Source organism: Solea solea, chromosome 5, assembly GCF_958295425.1.
Source record: "Solea solea chromosome 5, fSolSol10.1, whole genome shotgun sequence".
NCBI classification, from domain to species: Eukaryota; Metazoa; Chordata; class Actinopteri; order Pleuronectiformes; family Soleidae; genus Solea; species Solea solea.
The window spans coordinates 22,454,477-22,474,734 of NC_081138.1; the positions used below are offsets into that span (position 1 = coordinate 22,454,477).

At 39.0% G+C, this 20,258-nt stretch overlaps 3 protein-coding genes across 3 annotated transcripts; 1 reads left to right on the plus strand and 2 right to left on the minus strand.

The window, feature by feature from the left end:
- The first annotated feature begins 2,829 nt into the window (after positions 1 to 2,829).
- Positions 2,830 to 10,219, plus strand: adpgk2 (ADP-dependent glucokinase 2). Its single transcript, XM_058629806.1, has 7 exons — positions 2,830 to 3,083; positions 4,310 to 4,469; positions 5,373 to 5,563; positions 5,796 to 5,892; positions 6,045 to 6,181; positions 6,382 to 6,518; positions 6,809 to 10,219. Exons 1-7 carry the CDS (start codon positions 2,888 to 2,890, stop codon positions 7,361 to 7,363), a joined length of 1,473 nt encoding a protein of 490 aa, XP_058485789.1. The 5' UTR covers positions 2,830 to 2,887; the 3' UTR covers positions 7,364 to 10,219.
- Positions 10,220 to 10,291: 72 nt separating this feature from the next.
- Positions 10,292 to 12,003, minus strand: efcab2 (EF-hand calcium binding domain 2). The gene is made up of 7 exons (XM_058629812.1): positions 11,959 to 12,003; positions 11,736 to 11,832; positions 11,398 to 11,470; positions 11,228 to 11,304; positions 10,763 to 10,805; positions 10,583 to 10,649; positions 10,292 to 10,494 (listed from the first exon to the last, which is right to left on the minus strand). Exons 1-7 carry the CDS (start codon positions 11,981 to 11,983, stop codon positions 10,376 to 10,378), a joined length of 501 nt encoding a protein of 166 aa, XP_058485795.1. The 5' UTR covers positions 11,984 to 12,003; the 3' UTR covers positions 10,292 to 10,375.
- Positions 12,004 to 12,760: 757 nt separating this feature from the next.
- On the minus strand, positions 12,761 to 18,588 carry cgref1 (cell growth regulator with EF-hand domain 1). Its single transcript, XM_058629808.1, has 7 exons — positions 18,398 to 18,588; positions 16,223 to 16,328; positions 16,001 to 16,075; positions 14,982 to 15,058; positions 14,227 to 14,351; positions 14,011 to 14,112; positions 12,761 to 13,729 (listed from the first exon to the last, which is right to left on the minus strand). The coding sequence occupies exons 1-7, from the start codon at positions 18,405 to 18,407 to the stop codon at positions 13,493 to 13,495; spliced, it is 732 nt and encodes a 243-aa protein (XP_058485791.1). The 5' UTR covers positions 18,408 to 18,588; the 3' UTR covers positions 12,761 to 13,492.
- Positions 18,589 to 20,258: the final 1,670 nt, after the last annotated feature.

The window sequence follows — 20,258 nt, forward strand, 5'->3', positions numbered from 1 at the left end:
GACTTTTTTGGGTGATTTTGGACGACATACAATACTATGACATTTTTGACTGATTTTGGACGACATACTATACTATGAAGTTTTTGACCGATTTTTGACGACATAATATACTAGGACTTTTTTGACCGATTTTGGACGACATACTTTACTATGACATTTTTGACCGATTTTGGACAACATACTATACTATGACGTTTTTGACCGATTTTGGACGACATACTATACTATGACGTTTTTGACCGATTTTGGACGACATACTATACTATGACATTTTTGACCGATTTTGGACAACATACTATACTATGACTTTTTTGACCGATTTTTGACGACATAATATACTAGGACTTTTTTGACCGATTTTTGAAGACATACTATACTATGACGTTTTTGACCGATTTTTGACGACATACTATACTATGACGTTTTTGACCGATTTTTGACGACATAATATACTATGACTTTTTTGACCGATTTTTGAAGACATACTATACTATGACTTTTTTGGGTGATTTTGGACGACATACTATACTATGACTTTTGTGGGTGATTTTGGGCGACATACTATACTATGACTTTTTTGACCGATTTTGGACGACATACTATACTATGACATTTAGACCGATTTTGGACGACATACTATACTATGACTTTTTTGGGTGATTTTGACGACATACTATACTATGACATTTTTGTGTGACTTTGGACAACATACTATACTATGACTTTTTTGGGTGATTTTGGACGACATACTATACTGTGACTTTTTTGACCGATTTTGGACGACATACTATACTATGACTTTTTTGGGTGATTTTGGACGACATACTATACTGTGACTTTTTTGACAGATTTTAGACGACATACAATACTATGACTTTTCGAGTGATTTCGGACAACATACTATACTATGACTTTTTTGACCGATTTTGAACGACTTACTATACTATGACATTTTTGTGTGACTTCAGACGACCTACTATACTATGACTTTTTTGACCAATTTTGGACGACATACTATACTATGACTTTTTTGACCGATTTTCGACAACATACTATTCTATGACTTTTTTGGGTGATTTTGGACGACATACAATACTATGACGTTTTTGACCGATTTTTGACGACATACTTTACTATGACGTTTTTGACCGATTTTTGACGACATAATATACTATGACTTTTTTGACCGATTATTGAAGACATACTATACTATGACTTTTTTGACCGATTTTGGACGACAAACTATACTATGACATTTTTGACTGATTTTGGACGACATACTATACTATGACTTTTTTGACCGATTTTGGACGACACACTATACTATGACATTTTTGACCGATTTTGGACGACATACTATACTATGACTTTTTTGACCGATTTTGGACAACATACAATACTATGGAATTTTTGACCCATTTTGGACGACATACTATACTATGACTTTTTTGACCGATTTTGGACGAGATACTATACTATGACATTTTTGATCGATTTTGGACGACATACTATACTATGACATTTTTTGGGTGATTCTGGACGACATACTATACTATTACTTGTTTGGGTGATTTTGGACGACATACTATACTATGACTTTTTTGACCAATTTTGGATGACATACTATACTATGACTTTTTTGGGTGATATTGAACGACTTACTATACTATGACATTTTTGACCGATTTTGGACGACATACTATACTATGAGTTTTTTGGGTGATTTTGGACGACATACTATACTATGAGTTTTTTGGGTGATTTAGGATGACATACTATACTATGAGTTTTTTGACTGATTTTGGACGACATACTATACTATGACTTTTTTGACCGATTTTGGAGGACATACTATGACTTTTTTGACCGATTTGTATGTTGTCCAAAATGTGAAAAAAAGGCATAGGTTAGTATCTCGTCCAAAACCTGTCCAAAATGTGACAAAAAAGTCATAGGTTAGTATGTCGTCCAAAATGTGAAAAAAGTCATACAAATGTTGTCGAAAATGTAAACAAAATGTTATACAAAATGTGAAAAAACGCGTCCAAAACTTGAAAAAAATGTCATATGTCGTCCAAAATTTGAAAAAAAAGTCATAGGTTAGTATCTTACCCAAAATCTGTTCAAAATGCGACAAAAAAGTCACAGGTTAGTATGTTGTCCAAAATATGAAAAAGTGTCATAGGTCAGTATCTCGTCCAAAATAAGTTTTAATGTGACAAAAAAGTAATTCTAAAAACTGCTATATTTTTACAATAGCCTGTTATGGACAAATGTAATATCTTTAAAGGGGTTGATGCTAATTGAAGGCTACATGTGTACAGTTGAAAGGGAAGGGTGGTTTTTCAATCATCAGTTATAAATGATGGTACAGCAGCATTGTTTTTACTTTCAGCTCAAACTGTAAGTTAACAAAATACCAACGTTTAAACAGATTAACAATAGTTTAAAAAAAATTATAAAATTCATAGTACACGCTTCAAACTTTGACACTTCCGCCTTGTTGTCAGCAAAAACAAACACTCCCCTCCGTGGTAGATTACAGAAATGTGCTTGTTTTAGATATCGGCGTCCGCCTATTTCCCAAACTGGAGAGCGGTGCTTCGGTTACAAAAGTAAGTCAAAGAAGCCTCAGTAGTATGTTTCTTAATAATATGCGGTTATAATAATATAAGAAAAGCATAGTATCTACAGTAGGTGCTTATGTGTGGTGACGGTTTTAAACATCTGATTTCTTGGATCTTGCACAATCCCATTCGGGCTGAGGGACACGCCGCTTCACAAAACAAACCGACCCCTTAAAGCGCGGCTCTTGTTTTCAGAAGGTGGTGGTGGTCAGCATCTGTTCAAACAACGAGCACAAGTAGCAATTGCATGCAGACTACAGATGGAGGTGGGTGGCAGGGTTTCGTGGGTGAAATACGCGCCCCTTTTGTCCCTGCTCGCGTTCCTTTTGGCCGTGTGGTTCCGCTCACCACAGAATGAGGTTCTGGACGACCGGCTGGACAGGGTCCTGTCCTCACTGCTGCGGGCTGAACGGAAAGTCGGGATAAACGACGTCGTCAGACCGAGAGTGGCTGTCGGTAAGGGGAGAACTAGCTAACGACTAGCTTAGCTGTGCTAACGTGGGTTCATCAGGGACTCATAGTGACTCTTGATGTTGTCAGAGAATATTCCAGAAACGGAACGAATCTTTTACTTAACCGCTGTCAAAGTTAATTAACAGAACAATGTCAAATGGAGATGATTAGCTCTTCATACTGTTACTTTAACCACACTGTGTAGTTGTAGTGGCTGCACATTTACATTTAATTCATTTGGAATTAGCCTCATAATAATTTGTTTATACTTGTATTATTGTGGGCTGCAATTATGAATTATTTTCACAAAGTATTACTCAGTTGCTTCATTCTTACAGTTCTATTATTATTATTATTAGTAGTAGATGTCCACAGCATGTTAGAAAATGCTGGGGGGAAAATGACAGCGTGAGGTAAAAATGTATTATTGTAATCTTTGATAAATAGTTTAGTCATTTATTATTACGGAGGAGCCATACCAAACTGAAAACCATGTAAAAACCCATATAATTACTATTCTAGCAAGTTTTGAATAATAAGCAGCAGCAATATTTGTACATTCATCAGCATGACTCGGCAGAATACATGGCACTGTGTTTTTTTAAGACTGGTTATGGTTACATGGTAAATGCATCACTACAAATGTAATGTAACTGTTTCATAGTTAAATAGACTGTATTGATATTGATATTGGTATCAGTAGATACTCACGGTTGTGATATTGGTATCAGACTAAAAAAGGTGGTATTAAGCCATCTGTACTGATTATTAATCAATTGAAACCTGCATTTTGCTTAATTGTATTTCATTTGCCTCCACTGTTAAAAGAAAACATTCAATATTTATAAAGGGTGGGAATGCTCATCAGCAAACACCTTTGTCAGTGTGATCAGTCTGCATACCGTCTGTCATAATCTTATCATGAAATCCTGTCCTTTGAGACCATGAGACAATCGTACTGCAAAAGTGGTCCTCATAACTGAAGCTCAGCCTTGTAGCCTGTTATAGTGACGGTATTCATTTAAAAAAACTGTCCGTCATCTGATATTAAATTGTAATAAAACTAAATCCAGTGTGAGATCAATTACAACCCTTGAAGATAATGTATTTGTGAAACAGTGTTTTTACTCTCCCCTTCATATCTATATGTCTCTCTTATTGATGTTTGGCTGTGAAAATGCCTGATTTTATGTTTTGTTTTTCTCTCTGCCCCTCTCTTTCATGCTCAGGTTTTGGAGGCTGTGTTGACCTGATAGTGGATGGGGTATCATTGCTCAATAAGATTGGCCTCTCTCCCACAAACCAGCCCCTACATCATGACTATATAGAAAACACAGAACAGTTGGCTCAGAGCTTTGCCTATTTCTTTGCACCCGGAGCTGCTGCAGAGTAAGTGGTGAATACAAGTTGTTCTCATGTCATTTTTCCTCTTTGCAGTAGGCCAGATATAGTACTGTGTGTTCATGTGAATATTTGAATACCCAAGTTTAGGACTGGTTTGGTGAGTTTTCCTTTTCGTTTCATACATGAATGGCAGCCAAATAAAAGCTTTGCATAAATTTGGAATTCATTTAGTTACAGTCATTCTTAGTACCTGTTCTGACGCATGTGAGCCTTTGTTCACTGTGTGACATTAGAACCCTAGACAATTTAGTATTTCTTGTGTGTTTTTTGAAATGTGTTAGAAACACTTTCTAACAGTAGGATGAGAGAACAAATTATCTTATTGGAAATAAATCTGCCTCCTATGAAAAGTCTGTAGCTGATTTTGCTCGGCCTATTTACACAGGTTGGCTTTAATGGTGTTACTTCAAGAGCTCAATATTCTCTCAGGTGGTTCTTGGAATAAAAAGTTTGAAAACCACTATTCTATTTATTTCAAAACATGAGACAAAATTCTGTTGTAGAAGGTCACTAAAAAAGTTCCCCACATCACTAATGTTTTGGAATGGAGGCTCTCTTTTCTGAGCCCCATGTCCTCCCATATTGACATATGCTGTATTGCATTAATTGTCAGACTATCTTTTAGACTCCTTTTTTCTTTTTTGTGAGTTTCTATGCAGCATAGGGAGTCCTTGCCAGAGCTCAAATCCAAACAAAACTGTGTAAATACAGTCTAGAGGAGGTGAAGAAATATAGTTCTCTATAGTTCTCCAACATCACTGCCTATATATGATGCTGAAAAGATATTTCGAAATGATTGATTAATAATACAAAAGAAAAGTAAATGTTGATGCTTTTCTCCTCACTTTGAACTTTGTTTCACCATGTTGTCATTTCTCTCTGTTGCAGGCGTTTTATATCAAATGACACCCTCTTCAGTGAGCTGGTAGAGGCATCCCGTGACCTCCCTGGTAACAGATGGTCAGTAGGTGGCAATGCTCCGGTCATGGCTGGTCGCATGGCAACAGAAGGATGTGATGTGTTGCTCGGGGGAAGCTTTAGCACTGACTTTGCTGAGGTCCTGTCCCAGCACATCACAGGTAAACACACACACTGAATTCCTCTCACTCCCTTTGTTTTCATCACATAAAAATGATTTAACACCTTTCCCGTCTACAGTCTTTCACTCGATTACTTTCCACTTACACCTACTTATAGTGCCAGTAGGTGGGTGATGGTTGAGGCTTGAGTTCCTTGGATGGGGGCATTGAGATTCAGCCTGTTTCTCACTCCTGTTATCTCCACTCTCATTACCTGCCCTTCTCTTTGCAGTGACAGGAAATACTGTAGACGAGCCAGACATCCATCTGATCCTCGAGTATCCTTCAGGAGCCAACTGGGGTCACTATACCTCACGTAGAGCCAACAGGTGCGTTAATAATCTTGGGAATCATGTATCTGTTGTCACGGGAGACTCATTCACTCATTTAACTTTTGGTTTATGTCTTCATAGCTCTGTATACATTTAAGGCTCTAAAGGTGCGGTCTGTTCTTGGTTTTGCATGTGTCCATGCTCTGTAGATACATCGTTCACAGCGATGACCACAACCCCTACCTAGCCTCCATGGAGGAGTTTGCCAAGGAACTTGAAGACTTCACACCAGATCTGTTGGTGGTGGGTGGGCTGCAGATGATGGACAACTTCCCCTTCCAGTCAGGTAAGAAGAAACTGATGAAAGCTTTTGGTTTCTGCATGATGTGGAAAGTGTGATATTTAAAGATTGGTCATTCAGTCATTCATTCATTTATCTTATGTTTGCTGAGAAGATCTTGGAATATGAGTTGACAAGTAACTCAGTGGTAAGTGGTTTACAACTGGGTGGCTGAATTTTATGTTTGTCGTTTTTGATCATTTTAGGTGAAAGAGACGCTCTATTTTCCCGCCTGGCCGACCTGCTGTCCTCCTCATCCCCACAGATCGGCATTCATTTTGAGATGGCTAGTTTTGTAGAAGAGAGTATCATGGAAGACTTGCTTCACTATATCATTCCTCATGTATGTATAACTGAACAGTTAAATGACTTCTCACATTAGTTGACACAAATTTGTCAGAATGCAAAGAGACGATTATCCAACAGAATTTTTACACATTTAAAGTAGAAAAGAGTACACTCTTAAAGGGAGATTGTATTAAAACTAGGAGGAGACGCCACATACTTGGCCATATTCATCTGTATTGTACATACCATATTAAATGCAAGGGTAGTATTAGCTTTGTACCATCTAGTGCAACAGCACTGTGTTTGTGTGTCTGAGAAATCATCATCCTGCTGCTGTTTTCTCAGGCTGACTCTATGGGGATGAACGAACAGGAGTTGCCCAACCTGCTCAGTCTGCTGAAAGGCTCCACCATCACTGTGCTATCTGACCCAAACCCTCGTGTAGCCACGGTCCTGGACCAGATGAGGGAGGTCTATCGCATTCTTAACAAGCGCAACAAGGATGCCAGCGACACAAACAGCACCACAGCCGAGGGTAAGTCACTGACCCGACTCCACGTCCATACACTGGCCTTTCAGGCTATGATCGTGACCCGTGGCTCTAAGTGGAAGAACACCATGTCGGCTACAGCCAAGGCGTCTCTCACAGCTAACCGCCATGTCTGTGGCTCAAATGACATCGACCCCAGCAAGGCAAGGCTCATCATGGACGACTCATTCTCTGTGAGCCGGCGAGAAGGCAGCCAGCGTATCCCCCTGCAGGAGACCAGGCCCGTCAGCTGCTGGTACGAGGAAGACTATGAGATCTGTGTGGCACCTGTGCTTGTTTGCACTGATGTGTATCAAACCGCAGGTGGAGGGGACAACGTCTCAGCCGCAGGGCTTGTGCTGCAGATCTAGACAGGGACATTAAACTTTCTGTCTGTGTGTTGTGTTGATTAGATGCTTGCATCGACTTGACCTAACATGACTGCAACTTGATGTAGCTGAGATGCAAATGAAGGTATTGATTGTTAAATGTACCAGGCTAGTGCTGTCACACTTGCAGCTCATGGCCTAAGTGGACCATAATGAAAACTCGTTATCACTCCTACAGGTAAAATGATGGAAAACAGTAGTTATTGGTGAGGTTAAACTGCCTTATTATAAGTATTTGTTGTTTGGTGAACTGGGTAATGCCTATGTTAACACTTTCTTCAGTTAATACCATCTCTAGTGTCTCTGCTGGTGTGCAGAGTCCTCAGGTTTCAAGTTCATTTGTTTTTACAAACCAAAACTTTGAGCAGACACTGCCCTATTCTTTTACTGTAGCCAATATGTGACTCCAGTGATTTTAATAAGCCTGTCCTCTATTTCTCAAAGGCCTTTTGTGACTTGACCATCAATCATGAACAGGTTTGGATAAAGTCTTGGTAGCTTCTAACGTGGTATTTATTAAGTGATGTGTGAATTGAGACTTTGAATTCATCATAGGTCTGCTCTGTTTACAGACCATTAATTATGTTCTCCGTTAAAATGTCTTTGTCGTGTGAATCTACTATGCAGTAGACTTGATCAGAGTTGAGTGATTATTGAAAATGGCTGAATGTTAAGTTCAGCCATTAAACAAGCCCTTGATCTCACCTGCCTCACAGCAAATATAAGGCAGTTTCAGTAAAACTGAAAACCTCAGTTTTATTCTTTCACTACACATACACATACACAGGTATGTATAAAAAAAATGTGAATTTGATTGGTTGGGATTATGGGAGTGTCGACGGCTGTGCAATAATGGGAAATATAGACAAAGTGACCACTGTTGGTAGCTGGATATGATGTCAGAAATTTCTTCTCTACCTCTGTGCTGTTTCAGTCTCACCTCCTGCTTTTGCCTGATTGTTATCGCTGCATTTTTCTTGTCATATTTTTCTATTACCTGTCAAACTTCTTCCTTGTTTTTTTTCCTCTTGTGTTTGTTTATGACTCTTAAAAGGACCAAATAACAAGTGTGTACTGACCACTGATCATGAATCTTTATTAAAGCCGTAGTACACAGGTTTACCAGAGAAACGATCTTATCTCCCAGTTGTTAGTTAATATTCATGTTTTTGGGCTGGCTTTGACTTGGGGGCAGTGAGAGATGTTGATGGGCTCTTATTATTATAGTTAAACAGTGCTTAACACATTTATTAGACCACCACCCAATGTAAGATGCAGCATAAGTAATGATCAAAATAAATGTTTATGTTTCTATAATAGTCAATACACCAGTATGTAGAAGCTCTGTAACTGGAATCATTTTTGTTATCCATGAATTTTCAAATTTACTGTTTTACATAAAAGAAATAGTGAAGCGCATTATTATTTTTTGATTAAGATGTCAAATTATAGTTATTGCATTCCTGAACAGAATTAGTTTTAGTGGTTGAATGTTATGCTTGATTTGTTTCTGACTTCGCAGTGAAGCTCAGTGATCTAGCTCTAATTTGGGTATATAACATTCAAACTACTTTTTGAAAGATTTCTAGAAAGATGTGTTTTCTCGTTGTTATGACAGGTGGTCTAAAAAATGTGTTAAGCACTGTGTGTATATACAATATAAATAGAAGTAATTGGCTTCTCACAATAGATATTTATATCCCAATGCAGATAATCTGCAATCCCAGTTTCAGATGGCTATAATTAATTTCTGACTGGTTGATAATAATGGTGCAATTCAAGATTAAGTCTACATTTTATGATGAGAAACTTCACACACATTATTTATTTTATGATGAAGCAATTTGGTTTGTTGGATATATATTTTGGGGGAAGAGGGACACCCGTGCTTAGAACCGACTCTGCAAGACCTGAAAGGTTGTGCTCATGTTGACACGTTTTATTCCAGTTATTGTCCTTTTTTAGGGTTTAGGTTTAGGTAGTTATTTAGTGACCTTTCCCCCAGGCTGGTAGAGGGTCAGAGATCACTTGAAAGATAAAAAAAAAGTTGCAAATTGTCCCAACATGACCAACATCATTATTTTTAGGATGTAAATCACTTTAAGTTCCAATTATATTTAGAGAAGAAACTGGACTTATTTGTTTAAATCAAACATTCCACCACAGACAAAACTGCAGTTTCTTTCATGTTAATGGGTTTCACATTAATATGCAATATAATTTATATTTCCCCTTTGAGACTGTTATTTATGTTACAATGGAAATGCAAACTATGAATCTAAGGGTAAAGGAATCACTTTAATTGTACTGTACTGATTTGTTGATGATGAAGGTGAATGGATGGAGCCATATTTGTGTTAACTGGTGTTTTTAGTGAAAAGGGAGCTTTTCATCCAGATATTGTTCCTATTGCTGTTTTATTTTCTCACGTTTTTCGTCTCACACAGTGACTGGACGCTGAGAGTAACGGGTCACATTATTACTGTGAAATTAGCGCAATGCGGGTTAAAGTTTGGGTCTCATCGCAGAAGAAAACATTAAGTGCAGTTTTCAGTCAAACGTAAATGGAGGTATCTGCCACTTTTTTCCTAAAACATTCTTTTCAAAGTACTTTGTCACAGTTTAAGAAAATTGAAAAGGCTGATTCCTCAGTTTATGATGGAACCATTTGCATGTGTTCATGCTTAAAAACACAGAACTGCACGTGTTTGTGACCATATCATCATTTTTAGGCTCCAGATGATTTCCCATGTAACCCATCCAAAGCTGTGCTTGACTGTTTCATGCATGTTGATTATTTAATGCAAGATCATAAAAAATGCTGCGCTGATAAAGCAATCATTGTGTTGTTTGTGTTTTTCATTCGTTTTTATACTTTGGTTGTTCGTTGACACAAATTTTGACACAGGATTTAAGTTGAACATGTTTGTCCATTCATTGTCTGTAAAACATCAACATGAACACAAACCATTAACATGCACACACTAACCCTGGTTACATGTCTGGGTCAAAGGTCAACTGGCTGATTGCATCATTGTAATAGATTCTCTTCTCCTCATTATCAGCAAGAGCTGTCAGCATCTCCGTCATCTCCTCCTGCGTGAAGGTGTCACCTGGTTTAAAGACAACAGACAAATAAGTAATTCCTACTTTACAGAGGAATGGACACACAAAATTATCCTGAGAAAAAGACTGCTTTACCTTCTTTAGTCATGAGCTCAGTAATATCCTCAGAATTCATGTAACCCTTCTCGTCTTTGTCCAGAACCTGGTGAGACAGTTTGAGTGTTTAGTTACAAATGTGTTATTAAAAAGCTGGTAAGATTTACACACATGGCTCATATTAATCTAAAATCACAATAACAACACAAACATGCCCACCTCAAAGGCTTGAAGCAGAGTGTCCTCAGGGATAGGAGGAAACCTAGCACACACATAAACACACAAAATGCATTTTTTTTAACCACATTTTTTACCTCAACATTCTACACACAATACCTCATAATGATCTACTCCCTCAGTGAGACCCAACTGAAAATCACACTTTAACATTTTTAATAACACCTTTACCTGTTTCACATCATGACTTTTTTATATTTTTATTTTATAAATAAAACTGATACATTGCACCTTTACCCATCAGCATTTTCACTCTCTTTCACGTTTGGCTGTCGTCTCTGCTTCAGCATCATAATGAATTATTGGTTGTGTTACAGCACCAGCTACAGTCACCAGATATATTGTTTTTTCAAGTTTGAAGTGAAAGCAATATCAAAACAAAAGATTAAAAGTGTTTCAGAAACAACAAACACAGACCACATGCACAAAACACCACATGTGTCTTACTTGTGCTCTAGCAGTACTTGGGTCATGGCTGGGAGAAACTTGTCCAGATGGACACATCCTGTGTGATTGTCTTCTACCTGGTTGGATGGGACAGAATCTCTGGGTTGAAGATGATTGATTTCATCTAAAATATTATTTAAAAAAACAACATAAATTTGGACTGTACTGACCTCAGCTATAAACTCATGTATGTCTTTCTGAGTGGGAAAGCAACCCAGTGAATAGATGATGGTGCCAATCTCCCTAAAACACAACACATGACAGAAAAGAAAAAGACAATTGTGAGAAACTGAGCCGCCTTTGTGTAGCTTGGTTCTGATAAATTTACTTTATCATCTACATACATGTGAAGTCACCCATTTGTTGCAATCTGCAGTCTCACCATTAGACGTCACTAATTCTTTCACGTGTGTATTTTAATTTTTAAGCAAAAAAATATAAAACTTCACCATCAGCAAAGCATCATGGGATGTTATATGTAATGTTCCTGTAATGTGCAGCAGCTCACCGCACATCCACTGCGCTGCTCGTGTTGTAGTCAAACGCTTCAAAAGCAGCTGTGATCTTCTTGTGGAGGATGAGGACATCAGCCGCCATGACGTCATCTGACTCGGAGACAGAGACGGACAAAAAAAAGCAAACGTGCAACGGTGAGTCCACAGGTGACGTCACTTTCTCTTAGTGTTGTATGAACATGAACATTTCAAAGTAGAGGTGAACGTCCAACTAACCCGTACTCTGCATGCTCTCCGCCATGTTTGCGTCCTATTCCGTTGCCTAGCAACAACAAGACGCTTTACCCCCTAAACGCCAGTTTGTTTTTTTTAAGTGGGAGGGAACGGAGGGGATGGAATTCCAAGTTTTATAAAAGTAATTTCTGTGTGAAAAACAATACATCTTTTATTCAAAAATTAAGAAAGTGTAAGTAAAATATGTCTGCCAGCCAAAAGAGATAGATCTTTGTTACCTGTTGGTGAAATGTGGACATTCTTCAGGTCAAATATAATACATTTATCACTCTGTCACAAACTGAGTGTTTTGTCCAACACAACAGTGTACAGTACCCTGCATGTTTCCCTGCTTCAGCACACCTGGTTCCAATGAATGACTCGTTAACAGGCTTCTGCAGAGCTTATTGATGAATCAGGTGTGTTAGCGCAGGGAAACATCTGAAACATGCAGCGCACTGCAGACGTACAGTGTATAGGAACATAAGTTAGAATTTAAAGATTACGCCAAACATGAACTTTGTATGCATTAACACAACCAGAATGATCAAAAAAAGAAAAAGTTGACAAACTGTAAAGGGACCCCAAGGATGAATCAGGGTAGCTGCGGATCAGTACAGTGGGTCACCTTCTAGTCAGAGGGTTGGGGTTTGATCCCCAGCTCCTCTTGTCTACATGTTGATGCATCCCTGGATCACTGGACGTAAACTAAAAATAACATGTGACTTTAGAATCTAGACTAAGGTGATGAAACTTTGCAGGCGAGGCCAGACTGAACCTGAAAAAGAATGACAGTGAGAGGGGGGAGGGGTAATATTTGCTTTATTTTCTCCAATTGTATAAATCCACAAATGCTTAAAAAGACAAACAGAATTTAGAAAGTAGTGAACCTGTCAGACTGCAAACAAAACATTTTCAGTTTGCAGATACAGGCTGAAAAAAAAAAAAAAGTTTAATAGCTTGTAGCCTTGTTACAGCTTATTTAATTACAGTAAGGCTTATTCATTTGGAATACAGTACTGTTCTGCAGTTTCATAATTTGTTACACACTCAACATTGTAATACTTGTCAAAATAAAATACTACATCCAAATAGTGTGAAGCTTGATACAATATGATGTGCAATTTAAACTTCTTTTCTTTTTTTTTAAAGAAAATTATTACAGACGACCAGTGTTGTCTGTAATAATTTGTAACAGTGTCTACAAAAAACAAACCTTCCAGAGTATATAAACGGCATACTAAACATTCAAATGCAGTACAATAGCTTTCATAATTTTGTTGCTGGTTTACATTTTAACAATAAGGAATATAATGCATCTCAAATTCAGGACATTTGTCCCTTAGACAACTCTGAATATGCTTGTATCAGTAAAGAATTTGATTAGTTGACAGGAAGACTTCTCCTTGTGATTGTTCGTCACATTCTATGTTTAACAAAAATGTTTTGTAAAAATTCAGATCCATTTGAGGAAATGAACATTTTATTCTCCCCGGTTATTGTGATTAATCCATCGTGTGTGTGTGTGAGCGAGCATTCATATCTCTGGTTGCCCATGATGTACAGGAACGTCCAGTTGATGACCCTGATCACCCTGATCAGCTGCTGGAGCTTGTCCATTATTTTCACTTAATTGCTTCATGAGTTCATCTTCTTCAACTTCATGTTGAGGCTGAACGTTGTCTTCCTCTTTCATGTCAGTACCGGGGTTTGACAACTTCTCCTCCGCTACCTCCTCGTGCTCCTGATGACCTACATTGTTGGTGCCGGAGTCCTTTGAGGAGAAAAGTAGAATGTAACGTCACTGCAGTCAGCCACAAACGAGTTGAACCAGTAACAGTTCACTAAACTAAAACAACATGAGCACTTTAATTAAACATCTCATTACGATGTTAAAACTGATTCTAAAGTGCAATGACACCATCCACATCATATTATTTTATTGGACACCAACTTAATGGACCATTTGACGTGAAACAAATCACTTCCCCCACGCTTTTCTTATACCGTGTGTGTTGGATAAAAGTGTGTGTGTGTGTGTGTGTGTGTGTGTACCTGTGTGTAAGGTAATGAGGGAGACAGCAGCTCTGAAGGAGCTAATAGACCATCCTGGTTGAGATCCTGAGTCTGAAGTAAGTAATCTACCATGGACACCACCTGAGCTCAGAAAACACACACATAGGGAGAAGGAGAGAGATACACAAGTCAGATAAACTGGATATTCAGTAACATCAACATTAATACACTGATGCACACACAGCCACTTCTCACCAACTCATTGGGCTGTTTTCCTGGTGCATGATGGGAGTTATAGTCCGAGAGTAGCTTCATTACCTCCAAGCCATCCAACAGCCCGCTGCGATCGTAGTCATAGAGATGACACAAGAAGAACACCTCTGACACAAAACAGGACATGTGTGCCATGCAATAAGAAAAAGTACACACACACACACACACACACAAGCATAAAGCATAATGAAAAATAAGTCTGAAGAATCTCTTTGTCACCTTAAAGGTCCAGTGTGTAACATTTAGGAGTGTCTGTTGTTGGCAGACATTGAATAAATTAGCCATAACAATGTTTGTATAGGTGTGTAATTGCTTTAAAATAAAAAAATTTGGTTTTCGTAGCCTAAGAATAAGCTTTTTATTTGTCTTATGCCACCATGTTTCTACAGCAGCTCGAAAGGACAAACAAGCTAGTGCATGCATTTTGCATTTTAAGCAGAAGCTTACAACACAAAAGAAGATGAACAACATCCTTTCTGGTTTGCAAAGGCCACCATAGTTTCCCGCGGTGAAAGGGAGGCGTGAGTGGAGTCCTCTGTTTGTTGCAATTTGCAGTCTCGCCATTAGATGTCACTAATTCTTACACACTGTACCTTTAAAAAATACACAGACACGTACTTCGTTACATAATGAATTGAAAATGAAAGTGTGTGTATTTGATGATCAGAGCATACATCTGTATATACTGTGCCAGTATATATAGATGTCACACCAGCAGGTGGCGGTACTGTGTCTACCTTGTTCCCTGGAGTTGATTTCAGGTCCTCCTTGGCCATCGACCTTCAGAGTGGACTGAATGTAACTCTGCAGCAACCTGAGGTCAGAAATACACTGGGAGTCAATTTATAAAGGGTTGAGGTAATAAAACATCAGTCAGTCAGTATGTTCACACGCACAGTTTAAAAGAGCTAAGGCCGTAGTAAATATTGATTTATTGGCTGTGTAGGTGGCGCTGTATCTCCCTATAAACTAGTGCTTATTAAATCAGTTTTCTGTTGACCTTTATGTCACAGAAAAACAAACAGCAAACGCTGAGATGGACCATATTGTATTTCTGTATGTTTCGTACCTACTTTACATATTAATTATGACACAAATTAGATAGAGCATGGTTCTTGTGGTTGCTGTGTTGTCCGAAGATAGACGCAGCTGCCGTATATACTGTCCTGCAACAGTTAATGCGCTGTCTCCTTCTACTTCAGGTCCGGGAGGAAATTTTGGTGCATGCACAGAATGCCAGAAGTCCAACTCTAGTCTGACTAAGTGTATACATGCAGGACTAATCGGACTATGAATCACATTATCCAGGTATCAATTTTAGTCAAATAAACGGGTTCACATGGTATTAAGAAAACCAAATTATTGTCTTAGTCCAACTAAAATCGGACTATTAATATACATGTTAATGTGTGGTATGTGCACTCTGTATGCTGAGAAGCAGCCAAGAGCAGTGCAACTAAAGACACACCCAGACAATGTGGTAGTTATAGTCGGACTCAAACTGTCCTGAGTGCGCTGTGCATGCCAGTGAACGTAATGAATATTAGCCAATACCAAAAAACACTGCGACTTACAACATTGGCTCGGAAATTCAATAACAAAAACGTGAAGGGAAACGTTTCTCAGCGTTATTGCTCATGTAATCTTATCAGCAAGTAGTTCAGTCCCCATCGTTCCAACAACACAGCAGCCAAAGTCCACACACTGATAATTGACATTAGCTGCTTCCTCCATAACAACAGACTGCATTACTCACCTGCGTTCCTCCTCCCCAGAGCCAAAGGGATTGTGTAGTGCTGCAGGAGGAGAGTGGAGCTCTGCTGCTTCTTCTCTGTGAGATTCATAACAAAAGATATTACAGCACAAATGAATTGTGGGGGGAAAAAAAGCCTCTTTTATTTTACATTCATGTTTTTTTTTTTTACACAGCAACAATAAAGGTGAGAGAATAATTTGGCGAGATGATTGTAGGGTTCACCTTTCTGTTCCTGGTAGACCTGGTGCAGACAGGCACAGGTGTGTGAGCAGAAGGAAGCGTATGACAAACTGGACAAACTTGTCCAGGTGAGACTCCATGAACACACCTAACAGGAAACACATGTTACGAGCTCAACGCGTGTACACAGTGCACATAGGAAATATAAACACATGTATGATTGTTACAATGTTTTTCTGCCAAAGTACATGTGTGCAAAAGTCTTACGCCACCATTAGATTTGTTGTTTTAGCAATATTAGAATGACCAAACAGTATAATTATTACACAATCACTCAACTGGAAGACATACAGAAAATACAGCAAACATGTATGCAGGTTTAAAATGACAGAGCTGTCAGGAAAAAAACTGCTCCTACAGGTTAATGTGTTAAATATTTAGTGTGACTTATCTTTACACTTGAACAATAGCACTGGTCAAACCCGTGTTTTCATGTTTAAAAAGATCTGCTGTGAAAAGGGCTAATCACGACATGCTTGAGCATTACATACACATGTTGTACGAGTTAAACTAATTTATATAACACATAAAATCAACTTTTAGTCACATCATTCCAATCCAAACGCTAGTGATCATAGAATTTGACATAAAAACAACTGTATATCACATAAACGACTTATAATAACCTTATAATCATTTGTGCTTAACGAACTACAAATAAATATAGGACAATATATGATTTTATCAGGCATCTCCATAAAAAGCATTTGCAGTAAATGTATTTAAATAAATGTATATTTCCATTACTGGGATCTTCATTAAAGGGTTAATCTTTGAAATGCCCCAAGGGGGAGCCTACATCTTTATTTATGATGATCTGGAGGAGTCTTTGTTTTTCACTTTGAGATGTTCAAACATTACAAATGTATAACAACAGTTGATAACATATTTTGCTAAAGTATATGATTTTTCTGTAACATTAGTTCATCTGTTATTTTTATATCTATAACCTCTTAGAGTCATCCATACCAAATGAAGGTCAAGTATAAATAGAAGGCACCACTTGTTTGTGCTTACAAATTAAAATCAGTTTATTTAATATTTGTATATATTTGAAAATGATCATAATAATATTGCAAGCCACAATTATTGGGGTCAGGGTAATCATGACATGAAATCTTCATTTTCACTTTAAGTCTAAAAGCTGTGCTGCAGCCCCATAGGCTGCTGCATTATTGTAGACAGGGACGGGATGATACTAGGGATGGGAATCGATATCGGTATCGGTCCGATACTGGTCAAAATCACTGGATAGACAGATAAAAATGTAGAATACAATACAATCCAAAAATCCTATATATCGCATGCTTCACGACTGTTAAAATTCAAATAAAAATACTGTGTAACAATATTTGTTATTATGTTGTTAATGTGTTGTTTACAGTACCATAGTTCATAAATGGTCTAAAATGACTGTATTGGAATAATAACGGTATCGGTAGGTAGTTCGTGGTATCATCCCATCCCTAGATGATACCACTTTTTTGTGTTCGATACTGATACCAATATCACAAACTCGAGTATCTACCGATACAGTCATGGTTGACCATTTATGAACTATGAAGCTGTTAACAACACACTTGTGCAGAGTCATTTCAAAGACACAATTCTCCAACTGTGTAACAAATATTGTTCTCCCAAAAAGAAGTAAAGAAATAAACAGCCCAAAAATGACTCACCTAAAATGCCTTTGCTGATTCTTGTTTACATTTTTACAGTCTGTGCATAGTGAAGCATGAGATAGACTAGTATCAGGGACCGATACTGAGTCCCATCCCTAATTGTAGACTGAAGTAAAACCTCAGTAGTGGCTTTTATGTGTACAGTATATCCCATCCACACTGTCCCACTGTCTCCAGTCCACTGAGACAACTCTGTTTCATTTGTGCTGTGGGCAGTGCACAGTTACAGTGAGCTGCTTTATGCCAAAGACAGAAGGAGAAGAATAGGGTATTACTGCAGCTTCAGCAGCCTCACATGACCCACAGCTGCAGCTGCATCATACAGCCTGAGCAGCAGCGTCACATAAACACAATCATACACGCAGACAACTGGAACAATGATTAGTGAGGTTGTTTGTCACATGATCATTATTATTATTAGACACTGACGAGGAAACATAATCACATCTCTGTTAGAGGGTGATGATGAGCCTACCTGTGTGCATGGTGAACGCGTGTGAGAAGGATTCAGGAAGGATTCGGGTTCACACAGGTTCACATCTGGATCAGACTCCACACTTCAGTCCCTCCCGGCTCCCGCACTGTCCTGAGTCCTGAGCTGCCTGAGCTGCGCACCTCCCAGTCTGCACTGCGCAACAGCGGCGGCACACACACACACACACACACACACACACACACCGCCCTCGTCTGCCTGCTCTGCTCCCTCCGGCTGCCACGGAGACTGGAGTGTGTTGTGGTCAATGAGAGGGTCCACGTGGAAGAGCGGAGCCGCTGCCGTGTCTGTGGAGGAGGCGCCTGCGTCTCCGCGCTCCTCTCTCCGTGTTTTCCGCATTGCCACGTCCACAGTGTCAGTCAGACTCAGGACAGGAAGAGAAGTTTTTTCTATTATGTATGTCAGTTCTAGTGCTGCACTTTTACTCAGATACCATTAAATGAACATTTCAGTGTTTATTTAAAGCTGCTCTTGGATTATGTTGCAAAAGTATGTTGTTTTAACATAAAAATCATATAAATTATAGTTTATTAGCCCTCGAAAATCATTAAAAATTAATTTTCATTGGCTTGTAAATATATTGTCTATTTTAAAAGGTACAGTGTGTACAGGGCCAGTCCAAGCCTTTATGGGGCCCTAAACTGAAAATGATTTGGGGGCCCCCTCCCAGTATGACTATTATTAATACCGATGTAACACTTTACATTGCATTAACTACAAAATAAAACCAAATAACTTAAACTCAACACTATTTATATATATATAAGATATCTAGATTTCTTTAATATGTTAAAGGGGACATATTATGCAAAATCAACTTTTTAACCATTTTAATACTTATATTTGGGACTCTGGGGGCCCTACCAGTCACCAAAGTGTGGAAAAAGAATACTCCATCATGTTTTCGTGGTTCCCCTAAGTGTAAGTATAGGCGATAAAACACTCGATGTTGAATTCCCTGCGCTTATGACGTCAGCATGCGCATTTCACCGCGAATGTTACCGCCCCACCAGTAAGTTTACTTCGAGAGCTCCACCTTAGCTCCACCTTGTCCCTGCGAGAGTGCAGGCGAGGGAGGAAGAGCGGTATTATGTCAACGCGGAGGGACAAGTGTGCTGTTGGTGGCTGCACAGTGGAGCACAGTGTTTTACACAAACTTCCAGCCTCAGAGGATTTTATATATGAAGCTAATGTTCCGGATAAAGTCAGCAAACGTGTGTTCGCACCACTTCGCATCAGACTGCGGCCAGCGGTCGCCGTATTTAGTCAGCGAACGTATTTCACCGACGTACAAACACACACATTTTTAAGAAAAGGTCACATGGAGCTCATAACTAACCACTCTGACACGTCCTAATTAAAAATATTTGTTCAGTACGTCCTCCATGACCGGAGCACAGACTCAGTCTGATCACATACAGCGGCCGTTTATGCCGCTCGCCACTGGCGATCAGCGGTAGCGATCAGCGGTGCTGCACTCTCTGTGAAAATCAGTTAAAAAGACAGCACCGCTGATCGCCAGCGGCGAACGGTGAGCTGCCTAAACTGGCGCTGTATGTGTGAGTGCCGTCACAGGAACAGACCTCCGATACATAGGGACAGCACAGCTGATCGCCACAGCTGATCGCCAGCGGCGAGCGGCGAGCTGCCTAAACTGATCGCCAGCTCCGGAGCATACAGTCACCGGTCTGATACAGCGCCAGTTTATTCAGATCGCCGCGCGCTGCTGGCGATCAGCGGTGGCGATCAGCTGTGCTGTCCCTAGGTGTATTTAACTGATTTACAGTTCGGCACTGTTCGGCTCGATCCTTATGTAGGACGTCTCTTCCTTTGACAACACTCT

Coding starts and splice junctions, on each gene's coding strand:
- cgref1 (XM_058629808.1), bottom strand. Junction 14,352..14,981: donor AATCAACTCCAGGGAACAAG/GTAGACACAGTA, acceptor GTTTTGTGTCAG/AGGTGTTCTTCTTGTGTCAT. Junction 13,730..14,010: donor CCTCATTACCTTACACACAG/GTACACACACAC, acceptor TTCTCCTCAAAG/GACTCCGGCACCAACAATGT.
- efcab2 (XM_058629812.1), bottom strand. CDS start 11,983: ATGGCGGAGAGCATGCAGAGTACGG. Junction 11,471..11,735: donor AGCAGCGCAGTGGATGTGCG/GTGAGCTGCTGC, acceptor GTTGTGTTTTAG/GGAGATTGGCACCATCATCT. Junction 10,650..10,762: donor CTCTGCTTCAAGCCTTTGAG/GTGGGCATGTTT, acceptor CTGTCTCACCAG/GTTCTGGACAAAGACGAGAA.
- adpgk2 (XM_058629806.1), top strand. CDS start 2,888: ATGGAGGTGGGTGGCAGGGTTTCGTGGGTGAAATACGCGCCCCTTTTG. Junction 4,470..5,372: donor GCACCCGGAGCTGCTGCAGA/GTAAGTGGTGAA, acceptor TCTCTGTTGCAG/GCGTTTTATATCAAATGACA. Junction 5,893..6,044: donor ACCTCACGTAGAGCCAACAG/GTGCGTTAATAA, acceptor CATGCTCTGTAG/ATACATCGTTCACAGCGATG.